The following is a 20,946-nucleotide window of genomic DNA, read 5'->3' on the forward strand; positions in this document are numbered from 1 at the left end:
ATTTTTTTTTTTTTTAGTTTTTGCTTTTTGCATAAAGTTCTTTATATATATATATCTGCAACCCGTAATAATGAATCTGTTAATGATCATCTAAATCTGTGCTAACAGTTGTGTGGAGTCACAGGTCAAGATAGTGATTACTTTTATGTGAAATCATAAAATAGCTTCAGATGGCCCTGTTGATTGTTTTCCAGCTCTCATTAACCTTCTAAAGTTCCTGCTGTCTAATGAGACCGGCCTTCTGGCAAAGCACAATATCTTCCAGCTGGCACTTCAGGTAAACCACACTCACTATGAGTGGACCTTTGTCACATCTTTAAGTACGATACATTTGGGGTTTACATTTCACACTCTAGGAACATTTACATTTCCTGTCTGTCCCTTTTCATTTCGTTTTTAGGTGGTGAACCTCTTTAATATGTTCATCACATATGGAGACACGTTTCTGCCCACCCCCAGCAGTTACGATGAGCTGTATTATGAGATTATACGCATGCATCAGGTGTTCGATAACCTCTACTGCATGGGTAAGTCAACACTCCTGCTGTGTACATGCTTATTTTTATTCAGAATTACTAAAGCACTAACCTGATCTTCATGACGCCGCAGTGCTGAGAGTCTCCACCAATGCAGGCCAGTGGAAGGAGCCTGCTAGTAAAGTTACTCATGCTCTCGTCAACGTCAGGTAAAAACTCTGATATGTACCTTAACCTTTACATTTACATCTTTTGAAATAGACAAGTTTATTGAACCTTTAGACTATACACACATCATCAGAGGTGGCAGAGAGAACAGTGACTCATGGCCAGTTTTCAGTGATTTATTCATTCCAGTTATTCATATAATTATTCATTATTCATTCCAGTTTCTGTTTAGCTTTATAACACAAGCCCTGTAATTTCTGAAGAGTGCAAGCCCTCACGCATCGCACAGTGTGAAACACAGACTAGGGCTGCAACTAACGATTATTTTGATAATCAATTAGTTGGCAGATTATTTCTACGATTAATCAGATAAAAAGCCCCCTTTTTTTTTTTTTTTGACAAAACGCACTATTCCACATCCTGCCCAGTGCTGTCCTTCAAACAAACGTGCCAACTGAATGTTATGAAAACATATATAGTGAATGTATCTATATCTATGCTATATGCAAAATGTGCAAAAGAGCTAAGCAAGATAATAATAAAGAAAACAAAAAGACAAACTCAGTGTTAACAGATAAGAGGAATGTTCTGCAGTAACACACACATTCACTCTGGACACAGTAACCTCTTTCTGTCATTTCTTTATCCTGTAAATCTAAGAAACGTCTTACATTTATATTCAATTACACATTGTTATCCCTTTACAGTTACCACTCTCATAAAATACTTGAATTACATATTGACTTTTAAACCTAAATTTAATGTCCAACAACAGATATTTCAGCAAAATGAATATTTTTGCGCTGAATGTTGTCTCCCTTTCTAATGCATCCAGTCAGTTTGATGCGCATGCGTGCACCAGCGCGCATTCAGTAAAGTCTGAAGTTTAACGCAGACTGTCAGGATGAGCCTTCATGCAAAACGGAAATATTTGCATGAATTTGTAACACTTAAAGATAAGGATATAACCGTAAAATTAAAGTTTTGCACTGAGGAAACATATCACACATTAAACAGCACACGCATTTGTCAAAGCGTCTGACAGCCATGTTAAACATTACACTGATGCATTAGCTTGAAGTTTTGGGCAGCTTGGATCACGTACCTTTCACGCAGTAGCTCACTCCATTTCCTCCACTATTTTTAGATGTATTTTGTCCATAGAATTGCATTATTCAGTACTGTAAGTTGCTAATGTGCTGGAAGTTTTCCATGCACGGTGGGCAGATGCGGCTAATTGATAATGACATTTGTTGTCGATGATTTTCATTATCGATTATTATGGATTTTATCCATTAGTTGTTGCAGACCTAATACAGACTGAATGGAATGTCAAAACATCACAACTCTTTATGGCCAGATGATACGCAAACAACATTTCACAGCTGGATAAAGCAAACCAGCGTTTTTTTTGTTTTTGTTTTTTTTTGCTTCCCTATGTGATCCTGTTTAGTATCACAACTTGACGTATCTAAAACATAAACAAGCTCTAAAAAGCCCTAAACAAGCTTTTTGCTGTTGCAATGTGCACATGCTGTACACTGAATTGAAAAGTTTTATTCTCTATTGTTTTTTTTTGTTTGTTTTTGTTTTTTGTGTGTGCTTTGGTGTGCATAAATTTATGAATTTACCTTGAAAAAAGCTTGCAGAAATTACAGTTTTGTGAGAATCAACCTTCAATCTGATGGATAAAGCTAATGATGTCAAAATAAACGTGTTAAACAAGATAAATGATGTATGCTTAATTTCACAATACGTATGCGATTAATTAATGGCAATTAATCGTACAAAAGTGAGCGATTAATCGCTGTTATAACCCATGAGTGTTATAAGGGGTATTTTAGGTATAACATTATTTATTATAGGTTGCTCCGTATCCAAGACGAACAGCAGGACGCGTGCCAATGTTGCAATGCAAGCGTTTATTGTTACAAAGGCAAAGGTGAAAAAGTAAAAGGAGGATAAATGGAAGATAAAGAAAATTATTTGCAGTATTTACAATTCCCCAGGTCAGTTTGGGGATTAATCCAACATACAACAAAAGGGGAAATGGGACACAGTCCTCACCAAATCAAATAAATAAATAAAAGCAAAACAAGCCCCTTTCTAGCTAGTGAATAAGTATCTAGTCTCTCTAACAAAAAAAAAAGAAAGGAAAAGAAAAGATCTTCAGCGTCCGTGACGCCCTGACTACACTACACTAACACACAAGACAAAACGTACAGTGGGTGGTTTTCGCCCCTAACCTAGTGTGTCTAATACAAATGTCCAATATCTACGTGTGCGCAATGTACGTCACGTGACATACTTACCTGTCCACGCTTCCCCAGTGTTACAAATTAATCGAGAACCAGCAATACAGTACAAGAACTGTAAGTATAATTATATAATGTATATTAATTTGCATACCATTTATGTTATTAAGAGTCATAGTCAGCCTGTGCTTCTTTAGTTTACGTCTATGACTAACATTGAATAGCTTTGGTACAATGTGTTTTTTATTTGTGCGTTTTGTTTGGTTTGGGGCGCAGTGAATAAATTATTGATTTTAGAGTCTGAGGTAATGTGGAAGCATTCTCTGGGCTTTCAGAGATGTCACCATGTGTTTGTGCTGCACAAAAGAACTCGACTGTTGTTGCTTTTTTAAAAGCATACATAATGCAAATATTACAGCATACTGTTTAAAGAACCACACCTTTGAATTTCTATGTAACTCTACCTTTTATTCTCACCCAGGCATGTCATAGGACAGCTAATAAGCCATTTTTTTCAATGCAGGTCACATACTCAAGTATATGAAATATATCTCATTTTGCCTGTTTTTCTTTGTTTTTGTACTTACAGAGCAATTATTAACCATTTCAATCCTAAGATTGAGTCATACGCTGCTGTGAACCACATCTCGCAGCTCTCAGAAGATCAGGTAACTGAATACATTCACATCAGATTGACTGGGTTTGACGGTCATATAACATTAACAAATTCCTACACCAGACTTTAATGAGTTTCTGCTCTATAATATTGTCATCTATTAATACAGTACTGTTTGAATGTTCGCGTTCAGTACGATTTTTTTTTTAAAAGGAATTTATACTCACAACAAAAAGATTTCTATTTCAAATAAATGCTGTTTTTTATATTCATCAGATAATCCTGAGAAAATGTATCACAGTTTCCACAAAAATATGAAGCAGGAAAAACTGTTTTCAACATTGATAATTATCAGAAATGTTTCTTGAGCAGCAAATCAGCATATTAGAATTATTTCTGAAGGATCATGTGACACTGAAGACTGGAGTAATGATGCTGAAAATTCAGCTTTGAATCACATGAATAAAATACATTTTAAAATATATTTAAATATAAAACAGTTGTTTTAAATTGTAATAATATTTACTTACTGTTTTTACTGTATTTTTGATCAAATAAATGCAGCCTTGGTGAGCAGAAGAGACTTCTTTCAAAAATTTTACTTTTGAATGGATAGAATATAAGAGAAAAATAGATCATAGTAAAATAAATATATAATAATAAATTAATATAATAATAATAGTTTGTGGACTGCTACAGCAACCTGAACAACCTATCAACCGAAATTTCACCATTACGATCTGGAACACCAGTACTACCACATTATAGATTATCATTCGTTTTGTGCTGGAAATGACGGTGTTGGAAATTATGTTAACATTTTTAGAACAAAATGACTATAGCTAGCTTTTTTATGTATCTAAATACATCCGCACTTTATTTATATACCTGTGTACTGTGATTTACAGTTATATAGAGTCATTCTGTGAAATAAAAGAATTGATTTAGAATCTAAATATCCAAAAAACACTTTATGTGTCTGAATGAAAAACCTGTTATAAAAAAGCAGTTGATTGGGACAGTCACAGGTGTTTGTGGTCACAGGTGTTGCTTAATTACCCTTTGATCTGTAGGGTAATGATGCCATGTGCTGGAAGTGAGGTCAGTTTTACAGATGGTTATGCCAGCTGTCACTCGCAATCCCAAATTCTCTTCTCTTTTATCTCGCTATGCCAGATGCTACCACATGACCTCTATCTACCCTCTGGCTCTCTTAGTTTAGTTTAAGTATGTGGATTTGTGTTCCATGTTCCATCAGCTTGTCCCAGTCAAATTCCAGCCCAATCCAATTAGGGGTGTGCGATATGTCATCTACGTTATTATCGATGCTGTTTTAACGGTGTGCATTAAACATTATCTGACATTATCGAATATGTCCCTCATTTTATAAAAACATACCTAGAAGAGTGCATGCATACACTATGTGTTGTCTAGTAGTTAGTTAGTGCGTTTGCGCATTTAAAGTGCACGCTTTGATTTTCTGCATGATTTAGTCTATTAAAATGCATTTAGAATGCCCCCCAATATTTAAGATAAAGGGGCAAAAATGCCTCCGTATGTCTTTCATATTTATATAATTTAATATAATTAATATCACATGAGATTACAAATGTGATTGATTTTATACAACAGTTCAATAAACAAAAATTAATAATAAGTGACTTACATTTTAGACACAGTATTGCCTGTTTTGCTCTATTCCACCCACGAAAATAATTCCAAACAAAGCTTTAGAAGTTTTGTGTCTCTAAGCAACACACGGCAGTGTTTCGTTACAGAATGAATGAAATGTTTGAATGAATGATTCAAAGACTCACTTATTAAGACAGTCAAATGCTTCGTTTCTGAATGAATCAGCCTTTTGAATGAAACTCAATGACTCACTCATTAACAGTGACTTGCTGCCAACTACTGGCGGTTTTAATTTCACATTTAAAGGCTTAGTTCAACCAAAAATGAAATTTCTGTCATTAATTACTCACCCTCATGGCGTTCCACACCCGTAAGACCTTCGTTCATCTTTGGTAAACACAGAAGCTCTGCAACGAAAATAGTGTATGAGAATGACAGGGGACAGATGAATTTGTTGAATAAAGTCATTATTTTTGTTTTGTTTTTGAGCACAAAAAGTATTCTTGTCGCTTCATAATATTAAGGTTGAACCACTGTAGTCACATGGACTATTTTAACTATGTATTTACTACTTTTCTGAACCTTGAATGACGGTAATTTCATTGCTTTCAATGGAGGATAAAAAAAAACCTCTCGGATTTCATCAAAATATCTTAATTTGTGTTCCAAAGATGAACAAATGTCTTACGGGTTTGGAACGACATGAGTAATTAATGACAGAAATTTCATTTTTGGGTGAACTAATCCTTTAAAGTATCTTTTAATTTTTTAAAATCCTTTCAAATATCAATATTGATTTTGTGTTGAGTCAAAACATTATTTATGCATTTGAGACTGCAGGTTAAACACATTCATGTCCCCTTTGAGCTGCATTAAACAGTCTGTGTAAATACATCTAAATATCACTTCAGATGCAGCTTCTGTGTTTCTTCTGCATTACAAAGATGAATTTTGTTGATACTGATTTCATTTGATTGGTAGCAGCCCTATTGTGTCTTATTATATTTGAATTTATTGATTAAACGTAAGAATTTGACAAAATATGATGCATACATTTAAGTAGGTTTTAATAAAATGGGTTTATAAAGGTAAAATACCCATAAAGACGCTACTTTTGGAGACCAGTGCAACGCAACCGAGAGCGCGTGCCATTTGCGGTGGTTTGTGTCTGTATCGGAAGTCATGTGATCATTCCACTTGCTTTTACCTGAAGTGTGTTCCTGTAGTTCTATTAGATGTGATCCTGGAAGATTTCCTTTAATTGTATATGGAATTTATGTAATTTTCTGCTCTGTAGGTGCTGGAGGTGGTACGGTCAAACTACGATACACTAACCTTGAAGCTGCAGGACGGTCTGGATCAGTTTGAGCGTTATTCAGAGCAGCCCAAAGAAGCTGGCTATTTCAAGGAGCTGGTAAGCTTTTGAGTTTGCTTGGCAAGCTACTTCCCTCCTTTGGCTACATTAATTGTTTATATTTCAACAACAAATTGGAGTAGAAAAAATGTATTATTAAAAACTGCCTTATGTGCAATTTAAATATTTGTTAAACTTTCAACATTCTTTATTTTGGTGTTTAGTTAAAATTCATGAAATTAATTAAAAAGTTTAATATTAATACAATTATACAAATATATATATATATATATATATATATATATATATATATTTAAAAATAAGTAGTAAAAGAAAGTAAACTATTCCAAAAAAAATAGCTTTCAGCCAAGTGTGTCCTGAATTTTCAGTTTCAGCCCAGAATTTCCATTCCGGTGCATCACTAGGCACTATTATTGTTAAAATATTAAGGAATAATTAAATTGTTAAAGTTTTATGAATTCAATTGATTAGATATCCTTTTTGATGATTTTAAAATGTATTAAAACAGAATCCAGAAAAATTAAATAACACTATATGGCCACGTACACACTGTAAGTTTCAGGAGTGACAACCGCATTTAAATGCTGGAGTGAATCCCCTAATTTATGGTTGCATGTGTGTATGGAACACGACTTACTCTTGAAACTCTGATGATCGACAGCTTGGAAACCATAGCAACGTTCTGGCGTCTCACGTGTTTGGTATCCGTTATTGTGACCAAAGTAATATTACAGTGACAAAACACTCGTTATTTTCAGCAATTTAACTAAACAAATTCAAATGAAGGCATCGTTTCACACAGAGCGCGCTTTTTCTGTGTTGCCATGATCATTCATTATAAGCGTTTTGGGCTTGTTGTTTAAGCTTGGCTCATAAAGCGACCGGGTTTATGGAGTTATTAAAGTGAGCAGATACGAGTTGCGATATTTTGTTCTTATTTTCAGCATAAAGCATTTGGATTTATTTTGGTTTATTACGGACTTGTTCTTGTTCGCTGATTTTTCTAGCAAGATCTGGCAACACAAATGAGTCAAGGCTTGTGCTTTCCCTGTGATTCATCGCACATACAGAAGAGAGACACGTCTCCGATTAACATAAAAAAACATCATTAACAACTAATTGTTCAGTTCGGTTCCGTACTCACTGCGTGGAATTTCTGTAAATGGGGTTGTCATTACCTGTATTTTCGGGAGTTAATACGGTTGTAGAATGCGGTTGTCACTCCCGTATTTTACTGAACTGTTTGTGTACAGAACGCGATTAAGCACTAAAAGGTGAACTGACAACTGAATTTAGCTGCAATGTGTACATGGCCTATGTTTCCTTTACCCCCAATCCCCACTGTCTTTTGGTACTTAACTTCTAAATATATTGTTTACAGTGAAGTAATTGTATTACTCTACATATGTCCTCATAAGGACTGTCAAGCGATACAAATTTTTAATCTAATTAATTACACAATGTGGCGATTAATTAATCAATTTAATCGCACATCAAATTTGGCTGAGAAATTACCCCAAAGATATAATTTAAAGTCATTATTGTGTTAAATGACAAAAGCATCAACTGGACATTACAAAAAGTAGCTTTAGAAAAAAAAAATGTATTTGATTTAACATAGAATTTATTACACACAAACTTTTAGGCTTCAATGGCCATGAGTAAATGATGACAGTATTCATTTTTGGGTGAACTATAGCATTAATGTTTTTTTGTTTTTGTTTTTTCCATATAAATATGGAAATATGAAACAGTTTTTTTTTTTAATAATGAAATGATACTCTAAATAAGAAACTAAAACTGCCAGTAGGTTGCAGTAAATGTCTAAATTAGTAAGTCATTGAGTCATTCATTCATTTGATTCGTTCAAACAGCTGATTCATTCAGGAATTAAGTAAATGGCTCTCTTTATGAATGGGCCATTGAATCATTGGTTCTCTCGATTGATTCGCTCAAAACGCGGATTCATTCAGAAAAGAAACGCCGCTGTGTGTTGCTCAGAGATGCACAACGGTTCTGCTGTGGCTTTATAGGTAATGTTTTCTTTGCCAAAATTGAGCAAAAGCAGACAATATTGTGTCTAAAATACAACACAATATTAACTTCTTATTTATTGAACTGTTGAATAAAATCAATATCACATTTGCACTCCTGCTAAAAACAGCACTCGTGTGATATTGCGCAACTATATCGTGATATAAATATGAGACGAAAACTCATACAGGGGTATTTTTGCCCTGATATCTTGAATTTTAGGGTCATTATAACTGTATTCTATAGGCTACATCACACAGTCAGTTGTTGTCCTGCTTCATGTTCGTCACCGATCAACTGTATGAAATGTAAGATGAACTATATAGGTCAAATGCGTTAATTTTAACACATTATTTTTTCCCATAACTAATTAAGTTAACACGTTAAATCGACAGCCCAAGTCCTTATATATCATTGTAATTTTTGTAATTTATCTTTTTTTTTTTTTTGTAAATTGGACTGCCCACTTAGTAAATCGACATTTAATTCCACTGTTCCGCTAATAATCTAAAATGAAAAAATTAAAATTTGGGAGAATTTTTTTTTTTTATGTTTTAATTTTGATTAAAATATTTGGAAAAGTGAGACTGGCCTAGAAATGAATAAAAATTTGTTAATATTACATGCTGGTATTGTAAAGCCAAACATTTTGGTGTCAATCCAACCTACTTTTCCTACTTAACTGAGCTCAATAACTCTGCCCTTAGGAACTCATTGCTGCACTAAATTTTAATGTGAAGTGAATTTATGACCACGCACACACCTGCTTTAACGGTTCTCTGCTCATGACGCAGGGTTAATCAATTTGTTTTGATGCACAGATGCTGGTTTTCTTTTTTTTTTTTTCTAGGTGCGCTCCATCAGTCTGAACGTGAGGAAGAACGTGTCTCTAAGCACCATGAGTCAGGATGTTCTGCTTAAGGAATTCTCCTCTATATCCTGAAACAATGGGACCTTTGACATGTGTTTAGGACCTTCATACTGACACTTCCTTCGCCTCATGCATCTGAGGCTTCCCAATGTTACACCAGACTTTCCAGAGGACAGAACTGAATTTGATCCCCAGGCTGTATTATTGATGCAGTGTGTGTTTGGTCACACTCAGAACAGACTCAACAAAGCAATCAGTCCGTCTTTGCACAATGTGAATTTTGATTCTGATTACCTGGTATTTTCTTTTCTTCTTTTTTTCTCATTATATTGGTGGTCTGGTGCTGTTTCAGTTGATTATACTGTGTATTCTTCATTGCCTTAGTATCAAACCGATCAAACCATTGTGCTCACACAGACTTACCACTTATTTTAGTCATTTTCTCTACACCTCTTTTGTGTCCAGTCGAGTGAATGCAAACAAAATAACCTTGCATTGACCTGACAAAGAAATATCTGGGTCGTAATTTATATATTCAAAAGAAAGAAAATTTGCATTAATAAAAGGCCATTGATATTTTTAAGATTTGCATTCTGACATATTTTCATGACAAATTTTCTCCAAATTCTCAGTACCATAATGCAAAAAAGAGTTCACATTACCATAACGTGCCAGAATCTCATTCTCATTACTGTAATACAATAATATAGAAAATAATAATAAAATAAAATAATTAAAACCATCATAAATACAGTATAACATATACTACCATAATGCAATCTTAAAAGTTTAAATATTAGATTTTTTATATTATGGTAATGAGAATTTGGGTATGAATGCATTCATTTTTGTCTGACAAATTTTCTTCGCTCTCAGTATTTCCCAGTATTGCAAGAAGTTTCAGTGCGGTATCATGAAAAGATATGAAGTTGCAGTTTAAAAAACGCTGTATATTGAGTTGTGTAACACTGAGCAAAGAAAGAAATGTATTAATTTTACACACCACTGAAAGCTAGTTTGTATGAAACCAGTTCTACAGAACCCGCTGTCAGTGTTCAGTTCTACTAATTATTCAGAATTTAAATCGACACATGGATAACTGAATAAAACGGACACATTTCAAAGAAATTCTTTGTAAATTCTTCTTGGGCTTGGTTCTAAATGAGTATTTCCTTTGCCTTAGTATTATTTATGGGTGTTTGTTTCCTAATTAAATCTTATTTTGTACAACACACACAATGATGACCAGTGTCTTGGTTTGTGATTTCAGTCTTGAATGATAACCCTAGCCACCACATAGCAGTGCTAATAAGTTAAACTCCCTTCCATTAAGGATTTATTCCCCGTGACTGCAAAGTTGGAGACATTTGTGTGTGGCAGTGAGATAAAAGAGCTTTTTCTTTCTCCTTCAAATGGCATGTGCTATATACTGATAACATTATCTGCTTAAATGTAAGTTATGGTGACATTTGAAAACATCATGAATCATGAATATAGTATCTACATTTTTTTATCTATTTATTTAAATTTAGGTTCAATTCAGCTACAAAATAGGTTCACTTTAGTTAAAAGTAATTTGTTGAATAATAAAGCTATTAATACAATTTTATAAAATTTTATTTAAAGGTAGTGTACCTTGGCACATGTGGCTTGTTCATATCTTGTCTTTAGAAGAGGTTCTCACATTTACCGTTGTTATGTGGGTGAAATCCAGCCATTTCAATAGGAATCCGTGTGATTGGGAGTTTCGCACAAGGGCGAAAAAGTCAGAATTGTGAGCTAAAAAGTCGCAATTATCTTTTGTATTTTTATATTCTGTGGTGGAAAGCTTCCATAAAACAAAAATCTTCCATAAAAAATACTTTATGAAATCTGCTTGGGAAATCTTTCACCCTCACATGAATTTTCAGATCACATTCTTAGGCTGCATGCAAAATCGCATAATTCCCTACTATATAGTAGGCGAAAACAGTATATGACAAAAGAAGTGTGTCCAAATTTCCGTGTTTCTCAGAACCAAAAGTCGTCATAGTTGGGCAAACTTTTATAGCGGTGAATAAGAGACTTAATTAAATATATTTTTTGTGTTTCCATTTGCACAAATAGCAAAAGAAAACTCAAAGTTTTTTCACAACTTTCAAAAAGAGGAAAAAATAGAGATCTATTGATAACGGCAGTCAGAAGAGACTGTTTTTGTTTTGTTTTTGTTTTGTTGGTCACTCCAACAAAAGCGTTAACTAGTTTTTTGTAATTTGATGCAAAGGTAATAAAGGTAAAAAAAAAATGTGCAGGATTTACAATATTGATGACCATTAAAATGTGTCATTACAGTCTGTGCAAAGGGTCTGATGGACAATTTGCTAACCCATGAGGCCATGGGAGAGGATTTGTGAATGGCAGTGAAGTGTCTAAAACCGAGAGTTCTGTGAGTATGGCGAACAAATCATGTCAAAAGTTTGCAGGGAACGCACACTACCATGAAGCATTGCAAATTACATAACTGAGTCTGTCTCGCTATGTTGTCAAAATACTTAAATATTTGTGCAATATGTGTGTGTGTATACAGGTGCTGGTCATATAATTAGAATATCGTGAAAAAGTTCATTTTTTTATTGTAAATTATTTTAAAAAATGAAACTTTCATATATTCTAGATTCCCTACATGTAAAGTAAAACATTTCAAAAGTTTTTTTTTGTAAATTTGTTGATTAGAGCGTACAGCTAATGAAAGTCCAAAATCCAGTATCTCAAAATATTAGAATATTTACATTTGAGTTTCATTAAATGACCATCCCTACAGTATAAAATCCGGGTATCTTTTGTTTTTTGAAACCACACTAATGGGGAAGACTGCTGACTTGGCAATGGTCCAGGAGACAATCATTGACACCCTCCACAAAGAGAGTAAGTCACAGAAGGTCATTACTGAATGGGGTGGCTGTTTACAGAGTGATGTATCAAAGCATATTAAATGCAAAGTTGACTGGAAGGAAGAAATTGGGTAGGCAAAGGTGCACAAGCAACAGGGATGACCGCAAGCTTGAGAATACTGTCAAGTAAAGCCGATTCAAACACTTGGGAGAGCTTCACAATGAGTAGAATGAAGCCGGAGTCAGCGCATCAAGAATCACCACACTCAGACATCTTCAGGAAAAGGACTACCAAGCCACTTCTGAACCAGAGACAACATCAGAAGCATCTTACCTGGGCTAAGGAGAAAAAGAACTGGACAGTGAACAGTGGTCGAAAGTCCTCTTTTCAGATAAAAGTAAATTTTGCATTTCATGTTGAAATCATGGTCCCAGAGTCTGAAGGAAGACTGGAGAGGCACAGAATCCAAGCTGCTTGAAGTCTAGTGTGAAGTTTCTGAAGTCAATAATGATTTGGGGGGGGGCGTGACGTCTGCTGGTGTTGGTCCATTGTGTTTTATCAAGTGCAAAGTCAATGCAGCCATCTTCCAGGAGATTTTGAAGCACTTTATGCTTCCATCTGCTGACAAGCTTTATGGAGATGCTGATTTCCTTTTCCAGCAGAACTTTAGCACCTGCCCACAGTGCAAAAACCACTTCCAAGTGGTTTGCTGACCATGATATTACTGTGCTTTATTGGCCAGCCAATATGCCTGACCTGAATCTATGGGATATTTTCAAGAGAAAGATGAGAAACAGTCGATCCAACAATATACAGGCTCAATAGTGCCTCAGCAGTGCCACAGGCTGATCACTTCCATGCCACACTTCACTGATGCAGTAATTTGTGCTAGGAGCAAGTCATTTGCTGTAATATGTCCTGCCGATCAAGTATTGAGTGCACAAAAGAACATACTTTAAAGAACTTTAACTTTTCTGTTTTGCAAATCCATTTTTTGATTGATTTTAGGAAATATTCTAATATTTTGAAATACTGGATTTTGGACTTTCATGAGCTGTACGCTCTAATCATCAAAATTAAAAAAAAAAACTTTTGAAATGTTTTACTTTACATGTAGGGAATCTAGAATATATGAAAGTTTCATTTTTAAAAATAATTTATAATAAAAAAATGAACTTTTTGATGATATTCTAATTATATGACCAGCACCTGTATATCAGGGGCGGCGTTTACGTATGGCAGAGTATGGCAGTTGCCATACCCTGGTATTCAGTCAAAACGGGAAATAAACAGCTCATGGAACTGCTCGTCAGTTCTGTTGCTTGAGTTGGCCTTTGGCAGAAGTTGCAGCTTTGAAAAGCAAACTTAAAAAGCCTAACACCATGTCCTAACCAGACGCAACATGACAAGATTTCCAGCGGCAAGCAATTTATCTTTCAAACCAGACTGGACTCGAGACACGACAAAATCAATCAAAAATCACAGCCAATCAGAAAGCGTGAGCAGGCTCTCTCTGTAAGTGCACTGCATTAGTAATGAAATGGATAAGTACATTATCAAATTCCTAAATCTTAAACCATTTTAACATGATTGAAAATACATACTGACTCAATCTTTTTTTTTATCATAGAATACACTTGTTTGTTCACCTTGAGTTGACAGTTTGAACATTGTTGTTTCCTTTAATTTATTTTAAAGATTTGAGGTTAATTAAGCCCTGGGTATACTTCGTTTTTTTACATGTCCGCTAGTGTATGCGCACAGTCGAACGCACATCCTTGGAAAGTATACTTAATTTGACTCGTACGCATACACAGGCGTTCGACGCATGCGCAGTTTTGAGCAATCTTTTGCCATGAGTTAGAACCCATTTAAACATCTTACGTTCCATTCCGGTCTGTTCTGTTTATGCAGTTTGTCTTTGACTACCTTGTGAATCGATGGCCCCAGGGCACGGTTGCCACCTTGTGGATAAACTAATTACTGCAAACAAAAATTAAATGTGCATGTAAGACCTTTTCGTATAAGTACGTGTGGTTACAAAAAATTGGCGGTGCGAGTACACGCATACTCTTCTGATGACGAAATTTGCGTCAAACGCACTGTACACTGACCCTCGTATATGCGTAAAAAGTGAACTATACTTTAGCCTATCCATTATTGCTTTTAGTACGTCTATAAAGGTTAACATTAAATTCTTTTTACATTAAATAAAGCACATAATCAGCACCTGAGATTATCATTGTCATATTTTGTATGTTGTTACAGCCGCAACTCTGCAGAATTAGAAACTGTAAAATAGAATCATCGCTATCACCATTGCGGCTGGTTAGTACAAAAAGAACAACACTTTTTTTAATGATTTTCAGATCATTAAAATGCGTCGCGTCGAGTCTTGTTAGGACATGGTGTAGATAGGGCTGTTTCAGAATTTTCATTAATTTCGTATTGTTGTAAAGTCTGTGCATGTACGTGGACTCCGTTCATTCTTTTAGTATGATGGATTTTTGTCCACATTTTGTTTAGACATAATATGATTAGCCCACTTGGTTATGTCGTTGTATGGCCAGAAGGAATTGTAACAACTGAGACAAATCAGACACATAATTATTTGTTACATTTAACAAATAATTTTTAAAGCCCACTCTTAGTAAAAACATTCCCCTGAAACATCCCCTGAAAAGGCCTCAGTCACCAGGGCTACCATCAGATGGGTTTTATTGCTGTGAAAAATGTGGTCACGTGGAAAAGCATAGGCCGCATGCATCCCAGGACATTGTGTGTATGATTATTACTTTCTTGTGTAGTGTCTTTTGTATGGTATTTTATGCATATTTTATGATAGAACCAACGGTTATGTAACCTCACCTCTTTTGAGGTCTGCGAATTTGTATTTTGAAGACTTAAATGATCGTGTATATGATATGTCAAATTTGTATGCCTAAATTGGACATGAGAGAAATAATTGTGGGAAACTTTTTGCCTTTATGCAAACTCCCAATTGCGTAGATTCTTATTGGAATGACTTGTGCTGAGCAATGGGAAATTTGACTGCGTCTTAATGCAATGAAATTACCAGATTTCACTCGCAAAAATGCAAACAAAGAATTTTCGACACAACAGTAATTGTGACCGCACCTTAATTCACTTTATTGAAATAACTGGATTTCGCTCCTGAGGAATTCTAACAAATTTTCCAAACAACAGTATATGTGACCACAACTTTTGTACAATATGTTTGCAACACAGTTAAAAGAAGAGCATAAATATTGACGAACCAATAAATATTGATCACAAACTGATCTCTCATTACATCATGTAGCAGTTTGAGATGTATGGGGGTATGGTTCGGTTTCTCTCAGAGTCCTTGTGTTTGGATGGATTTCCTGAAAAGCTGCTTAGAGACCGTCTCCATTGTTAATAAATAAAGCTGTATTGCATAAAAATCAATGTTGATTTTCTTTCTTTAGGCTTATAGCTTTTTTCAATATCTTGCCCAACCATATTTCCACTATTCAGTCTCTTTATTTTCTGTCTCTGTCTTCATTCTTGCCTTTGGTATAGTTTATTCTTTCTTGAACTATTTAACTTCCTATTCAGCATTTTCTTTTGCAACTAATTTCTTGATGGCACATATGAGCTCTACTTTGAAAAGACCAGTGGCTATCATTTGGCCAACACAACTTGAGCAAAGATATATTGTTGAGGGATATTTGTGCTGATTTCTATAATGCCATCTATAATGCACATTTTAACATGTTAAATCCATTAATTAACTGAAGAACCTTCTTTAAAATGCATGTCTGATACCTAGACTTTTAATCTGAATCTTTAACATCCTCAGCATTATATTCAAGCAAAGTATCTAAAATAACACCATCCCATCATCTAACTTTGATCACATTGTTGCAGTTCTTTTTATTAAAAAATTTAGGACCTCAAAGTGCATTCATTTGTGTTCATCAGAGGAGGACTGACTCAGTATTTTATTATTAGAGCATCTGAAATGCTTGTGATCAAGAATCTGTGCTGTCAGCCCATGTCCTTTTCTTTAGTCTCATGTTTTCAGACCTTAGATGGATAAATATAAACCAATATTATACCAGAATATGTGCTTACAGATTCATAGTCATCCTTACAGTTATATATACATCCTAACAGTTTTATGTCATTAATATAGCTTTCAGGAGAAGAGAAGAAAAATCTTTTTTTGGGGAAGTGTGGTTTAAAAATAGTTCAAGGCAAAAACTCATCCTTGCACTAGTGGCTCTGGTCTATGAAATATTAAATATGTGCAAAATTTCGAACCACAGAAAATGAATGATTTATTCATATTATTTAGACTTTTGGAAGACTCATTTGAGAAGAAAGGGTATTTAGAAGATTCATGCGTTCCCATCTATGAAAACATCAGTTAGGCCCTGTTTACTGATGTTAAGATGCGTTTTGGTCGATCGGTTCACAAGTAGATGAGGGAGACACATTCCCGTTTACACCTGATGTTTTGTCCACTTTCAACCAAATCTGTCCTGATTTCTTCAAGGGGAGGGTCAATGGGCGGGTAAATATATGGGTTTTTTCAGATATAATGGACAAAAGAAGCTTGTGCAATTTACATATGAACGCACCCAGAGACGACAGAAAAACATATTGTCATGTCTAATTTTGGTTTTGTTTCTTGTTTCATGTCTTATTTTGCATTTTAGTCACAGTCATGTTTCCTGGTTTGCCATGTCCTCCCCTTTGTCATGTGATTCCCTTGTCCTCATGTGATCATGTCATGTGCTTCCCAAGTCTCATGTGTTATGTTGTTGTTGGTTAATTGTGTTGATTAGGTTCACAGGTGTGTCTTGTTCACTAGTCCTTGTGTATTTAAGCCCTCATGTTTGCCATGTGCCTTGGTATAGTATTGATGTTGTAACCTGGTGTTGGTGAGTTTGTTTATTGTCATGTCATGTCATGTCATGTCATGTCATGTCATGTCATGTCATGTCATGTCATGTCATGTCATGTCATGTCATGTCATGAATATGTTTTGCTACTTTGTTCTAATAAACTGCACTGGGGTTCTTCAACTTGCCTTCAGTGGACTTTGTTACACATACAGAGAGCATCAGCTTTCGTTTCTGCTCTGACATCTGCAAGACCGCACCGAACGCTGTAAGTGTGTGTTGAGAGAACATTGTGCTTGGTATGTTTTTCTTCTTCAAACAAAACTTGGGTCTTCAGCCAACAAAGTTTAAATCCCATGTGGCTAGCACACTTTCCATAATGTTTACATGTTAGGTCAGTAGGCGGAAAGTAAGCCTTTTGTGGCTGTTCAAACACATTCGACCATATGAGCGTTTACACTATGAAAGCAATCCAGTCAAATGCGTTTGCGACTTTCTCTGGAAGTAGTTGAAAGTGGACAAGCTCAAAACGTTTTAGACCTCGTTTACACCTGTATTTAGCGTCCTCCACTCGTGATCAGATCGACAAAAACACATCTTAAAACCAGATGTGAACAGGGCCTTATGCACGCTTTTAACAAATGAAAAACATTTTTTGGGTTGTGTCAAAAAATATAATGTGGAAATGCTGATTTGGGAAACTGCTGATTTGGAACAAACACTTTTGATTTGGAATGCTCAAACAATCATTTTGGAAAAAACATTTAGAATGCAGTAAAAATGCTGCAAATTTTGATTTGGAATGTAGGTCTATAAAAAAATGGTTTTGATACAGAATTTGTTAAAATGATTCAGAACGTACACAAATGCTTTTGATTTAAAATGGTAAACTGATTTGGATTTGGAGTGCAGAAAAAAAAAAAATTGGAATGTACACAAAATTATTATTTGGATAAAGCCAAATACGCTTATGATAAGGAATGTGTAAAAATGCCTTTGATTCATTTTGTATAAAAATGCTTTTGATTTGGAATGTGTACTAATTTATTATTTGGAAAAAGAAAAAAATGCTTTTGATTTGAAAAATTTAATTTTTACTCCAAAATGTCACATTATTATGGGGTTATTTATACTATTTTAGGCCTACTCTATCGTTAGATCCACGGGGCTGCTCATATGCGTCATTAAAACTGCTTGACTGAAGAAGTGAAAAACGCTGTTGTGTGACAGTAATTTCACCTATTACACAAACTTGCATGTTTATCATGAGGTTGAATCCAGGTATTCATTAGTCAGCGGTTATTATGCTTTTCTGTTCTATCTTGAATAACGTGACGCTTCCATAACGCATTGTTCCTATAAAGCGCTGTTTCTCTGGTATTTTCAAAGGATCATAAAAGATACTGATAAAAAAAAAGATAAAACTCTTTTGGTATGTCACGTGCTGAGTAATTAGTTGGAATTTGTTTTTTTTTTTGTTTTTTTTTAAAAAGGCTTGATTTGTAATGCGCAGAAAAGTTTTTGAATCAGAACACATAAAATGCTTTTGATTTGAAACAAAATTCATTAATTCGGAAAGTGACAAAATTATTATTCGCAAAGAGACAAAAATGCTTTTGCTTTGGAATGTGCTAAAATAGCTACTACTGATGTTGGAAAGCGCCATGAATTGTTTTGAAGCGCGCTAAAAATGGTACTGATTTGGAACGTGCAAATGATGATGCCCACACATGCTGTGTGACTCAGGCTTGGAGACACAGAGTCCTGATTCACTGAGCAGGTTCATTCATATTGCAGTAGGGCAGAGCAGATGGCAGTGAGGCGGTGCAGAGACTCTTTTATAATAACAAAGAAGGATGTCTTTGATAGTACAGTCAAAACAGACTACACATGTTCCAAATGAATGATCCGGATAGTGGAGCAAATTCAAACCTTCACGCGGCTGACGACAGACGGGAACTTCTAATGGAAATATAACCACATTATTCACACTCTAAAGCCCTGCAAATACATTATCTGGCTTTATTGACAGATAATTCAATACTATTTCTCACTCTGACGGGTTTGAAGGTGTTTTATCTGACTGTACTCCGTGCGAAGACAACATGAAGGTGAAATCTAGAGATGAGAGTTTGAATACTACTGGAGAATGTGACGGATCCAATGACCTGCTGACGGGTAAGTGCACTTAATATATGACAAGAATCGTTACCACGACGTCGCACAATTTATATTTTTGTATGTTGTCAGTTTTCGGATAAAGTTGGCTGACCTTGCTTATTCATATTCATATTATATGCCCGCCAAACTCTTGCTGACTGATATTTTAGTTGTTTTGTTCCACTTTTCAAAAATACTTTCACTGCCGGTATTCCCAATCAACGAATTCTGTCTGCATATATATAACTGTTAATGTAACGCAGTTGTTGCCAATAACGCATTTTAATGAGCGATATTGCAATTTAATCATATTACGCTTCACGATTTTTATGTTTAAAGGCTATTTTTGCATGTATAGCTACTACATAGTTATTTTACAACATTATTTTATTGACTACATAAATGACTTATTTAACTTAACAGTGTGCTTTAATGGTTAGCCTACTGTGTTAAATAAGTCACGTTTCATTTTTCATATTTGAAAGAGACTATATGTCTTGTGTAGACTAAGATCCATCTCAAGGTATTTTGAAAAGCATTTTGCTAATTATTTTATATAATTATGTTTTTATGACCTCGGTTTTTGCACACTTCAGTGCAATAAAACTAACAGTGCTGGTCACAGCATGTAAAATATAGTCTATTAATATAATAGCCTATTATATTATATTATATTATATTATATTTTAATATTGTATTACTTTGATGTTGATAAGATACCAACATATAGCTCAGGTTCATTTTTTGATGGTTTGATTTGCTGTGAACTCTGCTTTACTAACTAAACTGCTAACCAGATAAATAACTTACTAACTAAACAAATTAGTATCCTAGCTAACTACATACTTTTTAACTAGCAAATTTTCTGTGAAATCTGCAACAGTAACAAACTTGATAGTAATAGCTAAATCTACATTCTATTAAGTTTTAGATTTGTTAATTTGCCATGAAATTACTAAGCTACTAATCAACTATCTTACAATTTCCAGTCAACCAACTAGGCTACATACTAGTTCCACAACAAATGAACTAAATAGGTCTGAATAAATCACTCGACCCATTTCATGCTAGTCATATTTCACATCTTGTCATAACAAGGCTTTATAATATTGCTTAAATAATTTATATAGTATAGTGAAGTATAGTTTATAATCAGATTTCCACTCTTTGTTAGTGTCACAGCTGTACCGTTGCCTTTAGTCAATATATAGAATATGTTAATATAATGCTTTAATGTAGTGGTGGTATAGTGGTAGCTGTATATATATATATGTATATACAGTACTGTGCAAAAGTCTTAGGCCACCACCAGCTTTGTTGTTTTATAAATGTTTTAATGACCATACATATTTATTTTTTCTGTTTCTTTATTAAGATACAATCAGAAAATACAGGAAATATGTAAAAAAAAATAATAATAATAATAAAAAAAATCAATCAATCAATCAATCAGAACAAAATGGCTTCTTTAAGCAAAAATCCAGTATTTAGTGTGACCCAGAGTTTCCCTCATTCCCCTCAACCACAACTGTGACACATGTGCACAAAAATCTTGATTCATCAATAACCGCCATTTTGATTTACCCAAAATCACTG

The 20,946-nt window shown here is 34.6% G+C and overlaps 2 protein-coding genes across 2 annotated transcripts in view; both read left to right on the top strand.

Moving 5' to 3' along the window:
* armh3 (armadillo like helical domain containing 3) overlaps positions 1-10,666 on the top strand; it is a 31,683-nt gene extending 21,017 nt beyond the window's left edge. Inside the window, exons 21-26 of the mRNA XM_051909665.1 lie at positions 195-277; positions 401-527; positions 610-685; positions 3,489-3,567; positions 6,445-6,561; positions 9,407-10,666. Of these exons, the coding sequence (XP_051765625.1) occupies positions 195-277; positions 401-527; positions 610-685; positions 3,489-3,567; positions 6,445-6,561; positions 9,407-9,499 (575 nt within the window). The 3' untranslated portion in view covers positions 9,500-10,666. The remainder of the gene's footprint in view (positions 1-194; positions 278-400; positions 528-609; positions 686-3,488; positions 3,568-6,444; positions 6,562-9,406) is intronic.
* Positions 10,667-18,389: 7,723 nt separating this feature from the next.
* The window catches only part of kcnip2 (Kv channel interacting protein 2), a 29,286-nt gene continuing 26,729 nt past the window's right edge, over positions 18,390-20,946 (top strand). Inside the window, exon 1 of the mRNA XM_051910291.1 lies at positions 18,390-19,368. Within this exon, the coding sequence (XP_051766251.1) occupies positions 19,296-19,368 (73 nt within the window). The 5' untranslated portion in view covers positions 18,390-19,295. The remainder of the gene's footprint in view (positions 19,369-20,946) is intronic.

Source organism: Ctenopharyngodon idella, chromosome 10 (genome assembly GCF_019924925.1).
Source record: "Ctenopharyngodon idella isolate HZGC_01 chromosome 10, HZGC01, whole genome shotgun sequence".
Classification (NCBI taxonomy): Eukaryota; Metazoa; Chordata; class Actinopteri; order Cypriniformes; family Xenocyprididae; genus Ctenopharyngodon; species Ctenopharyngodon idella.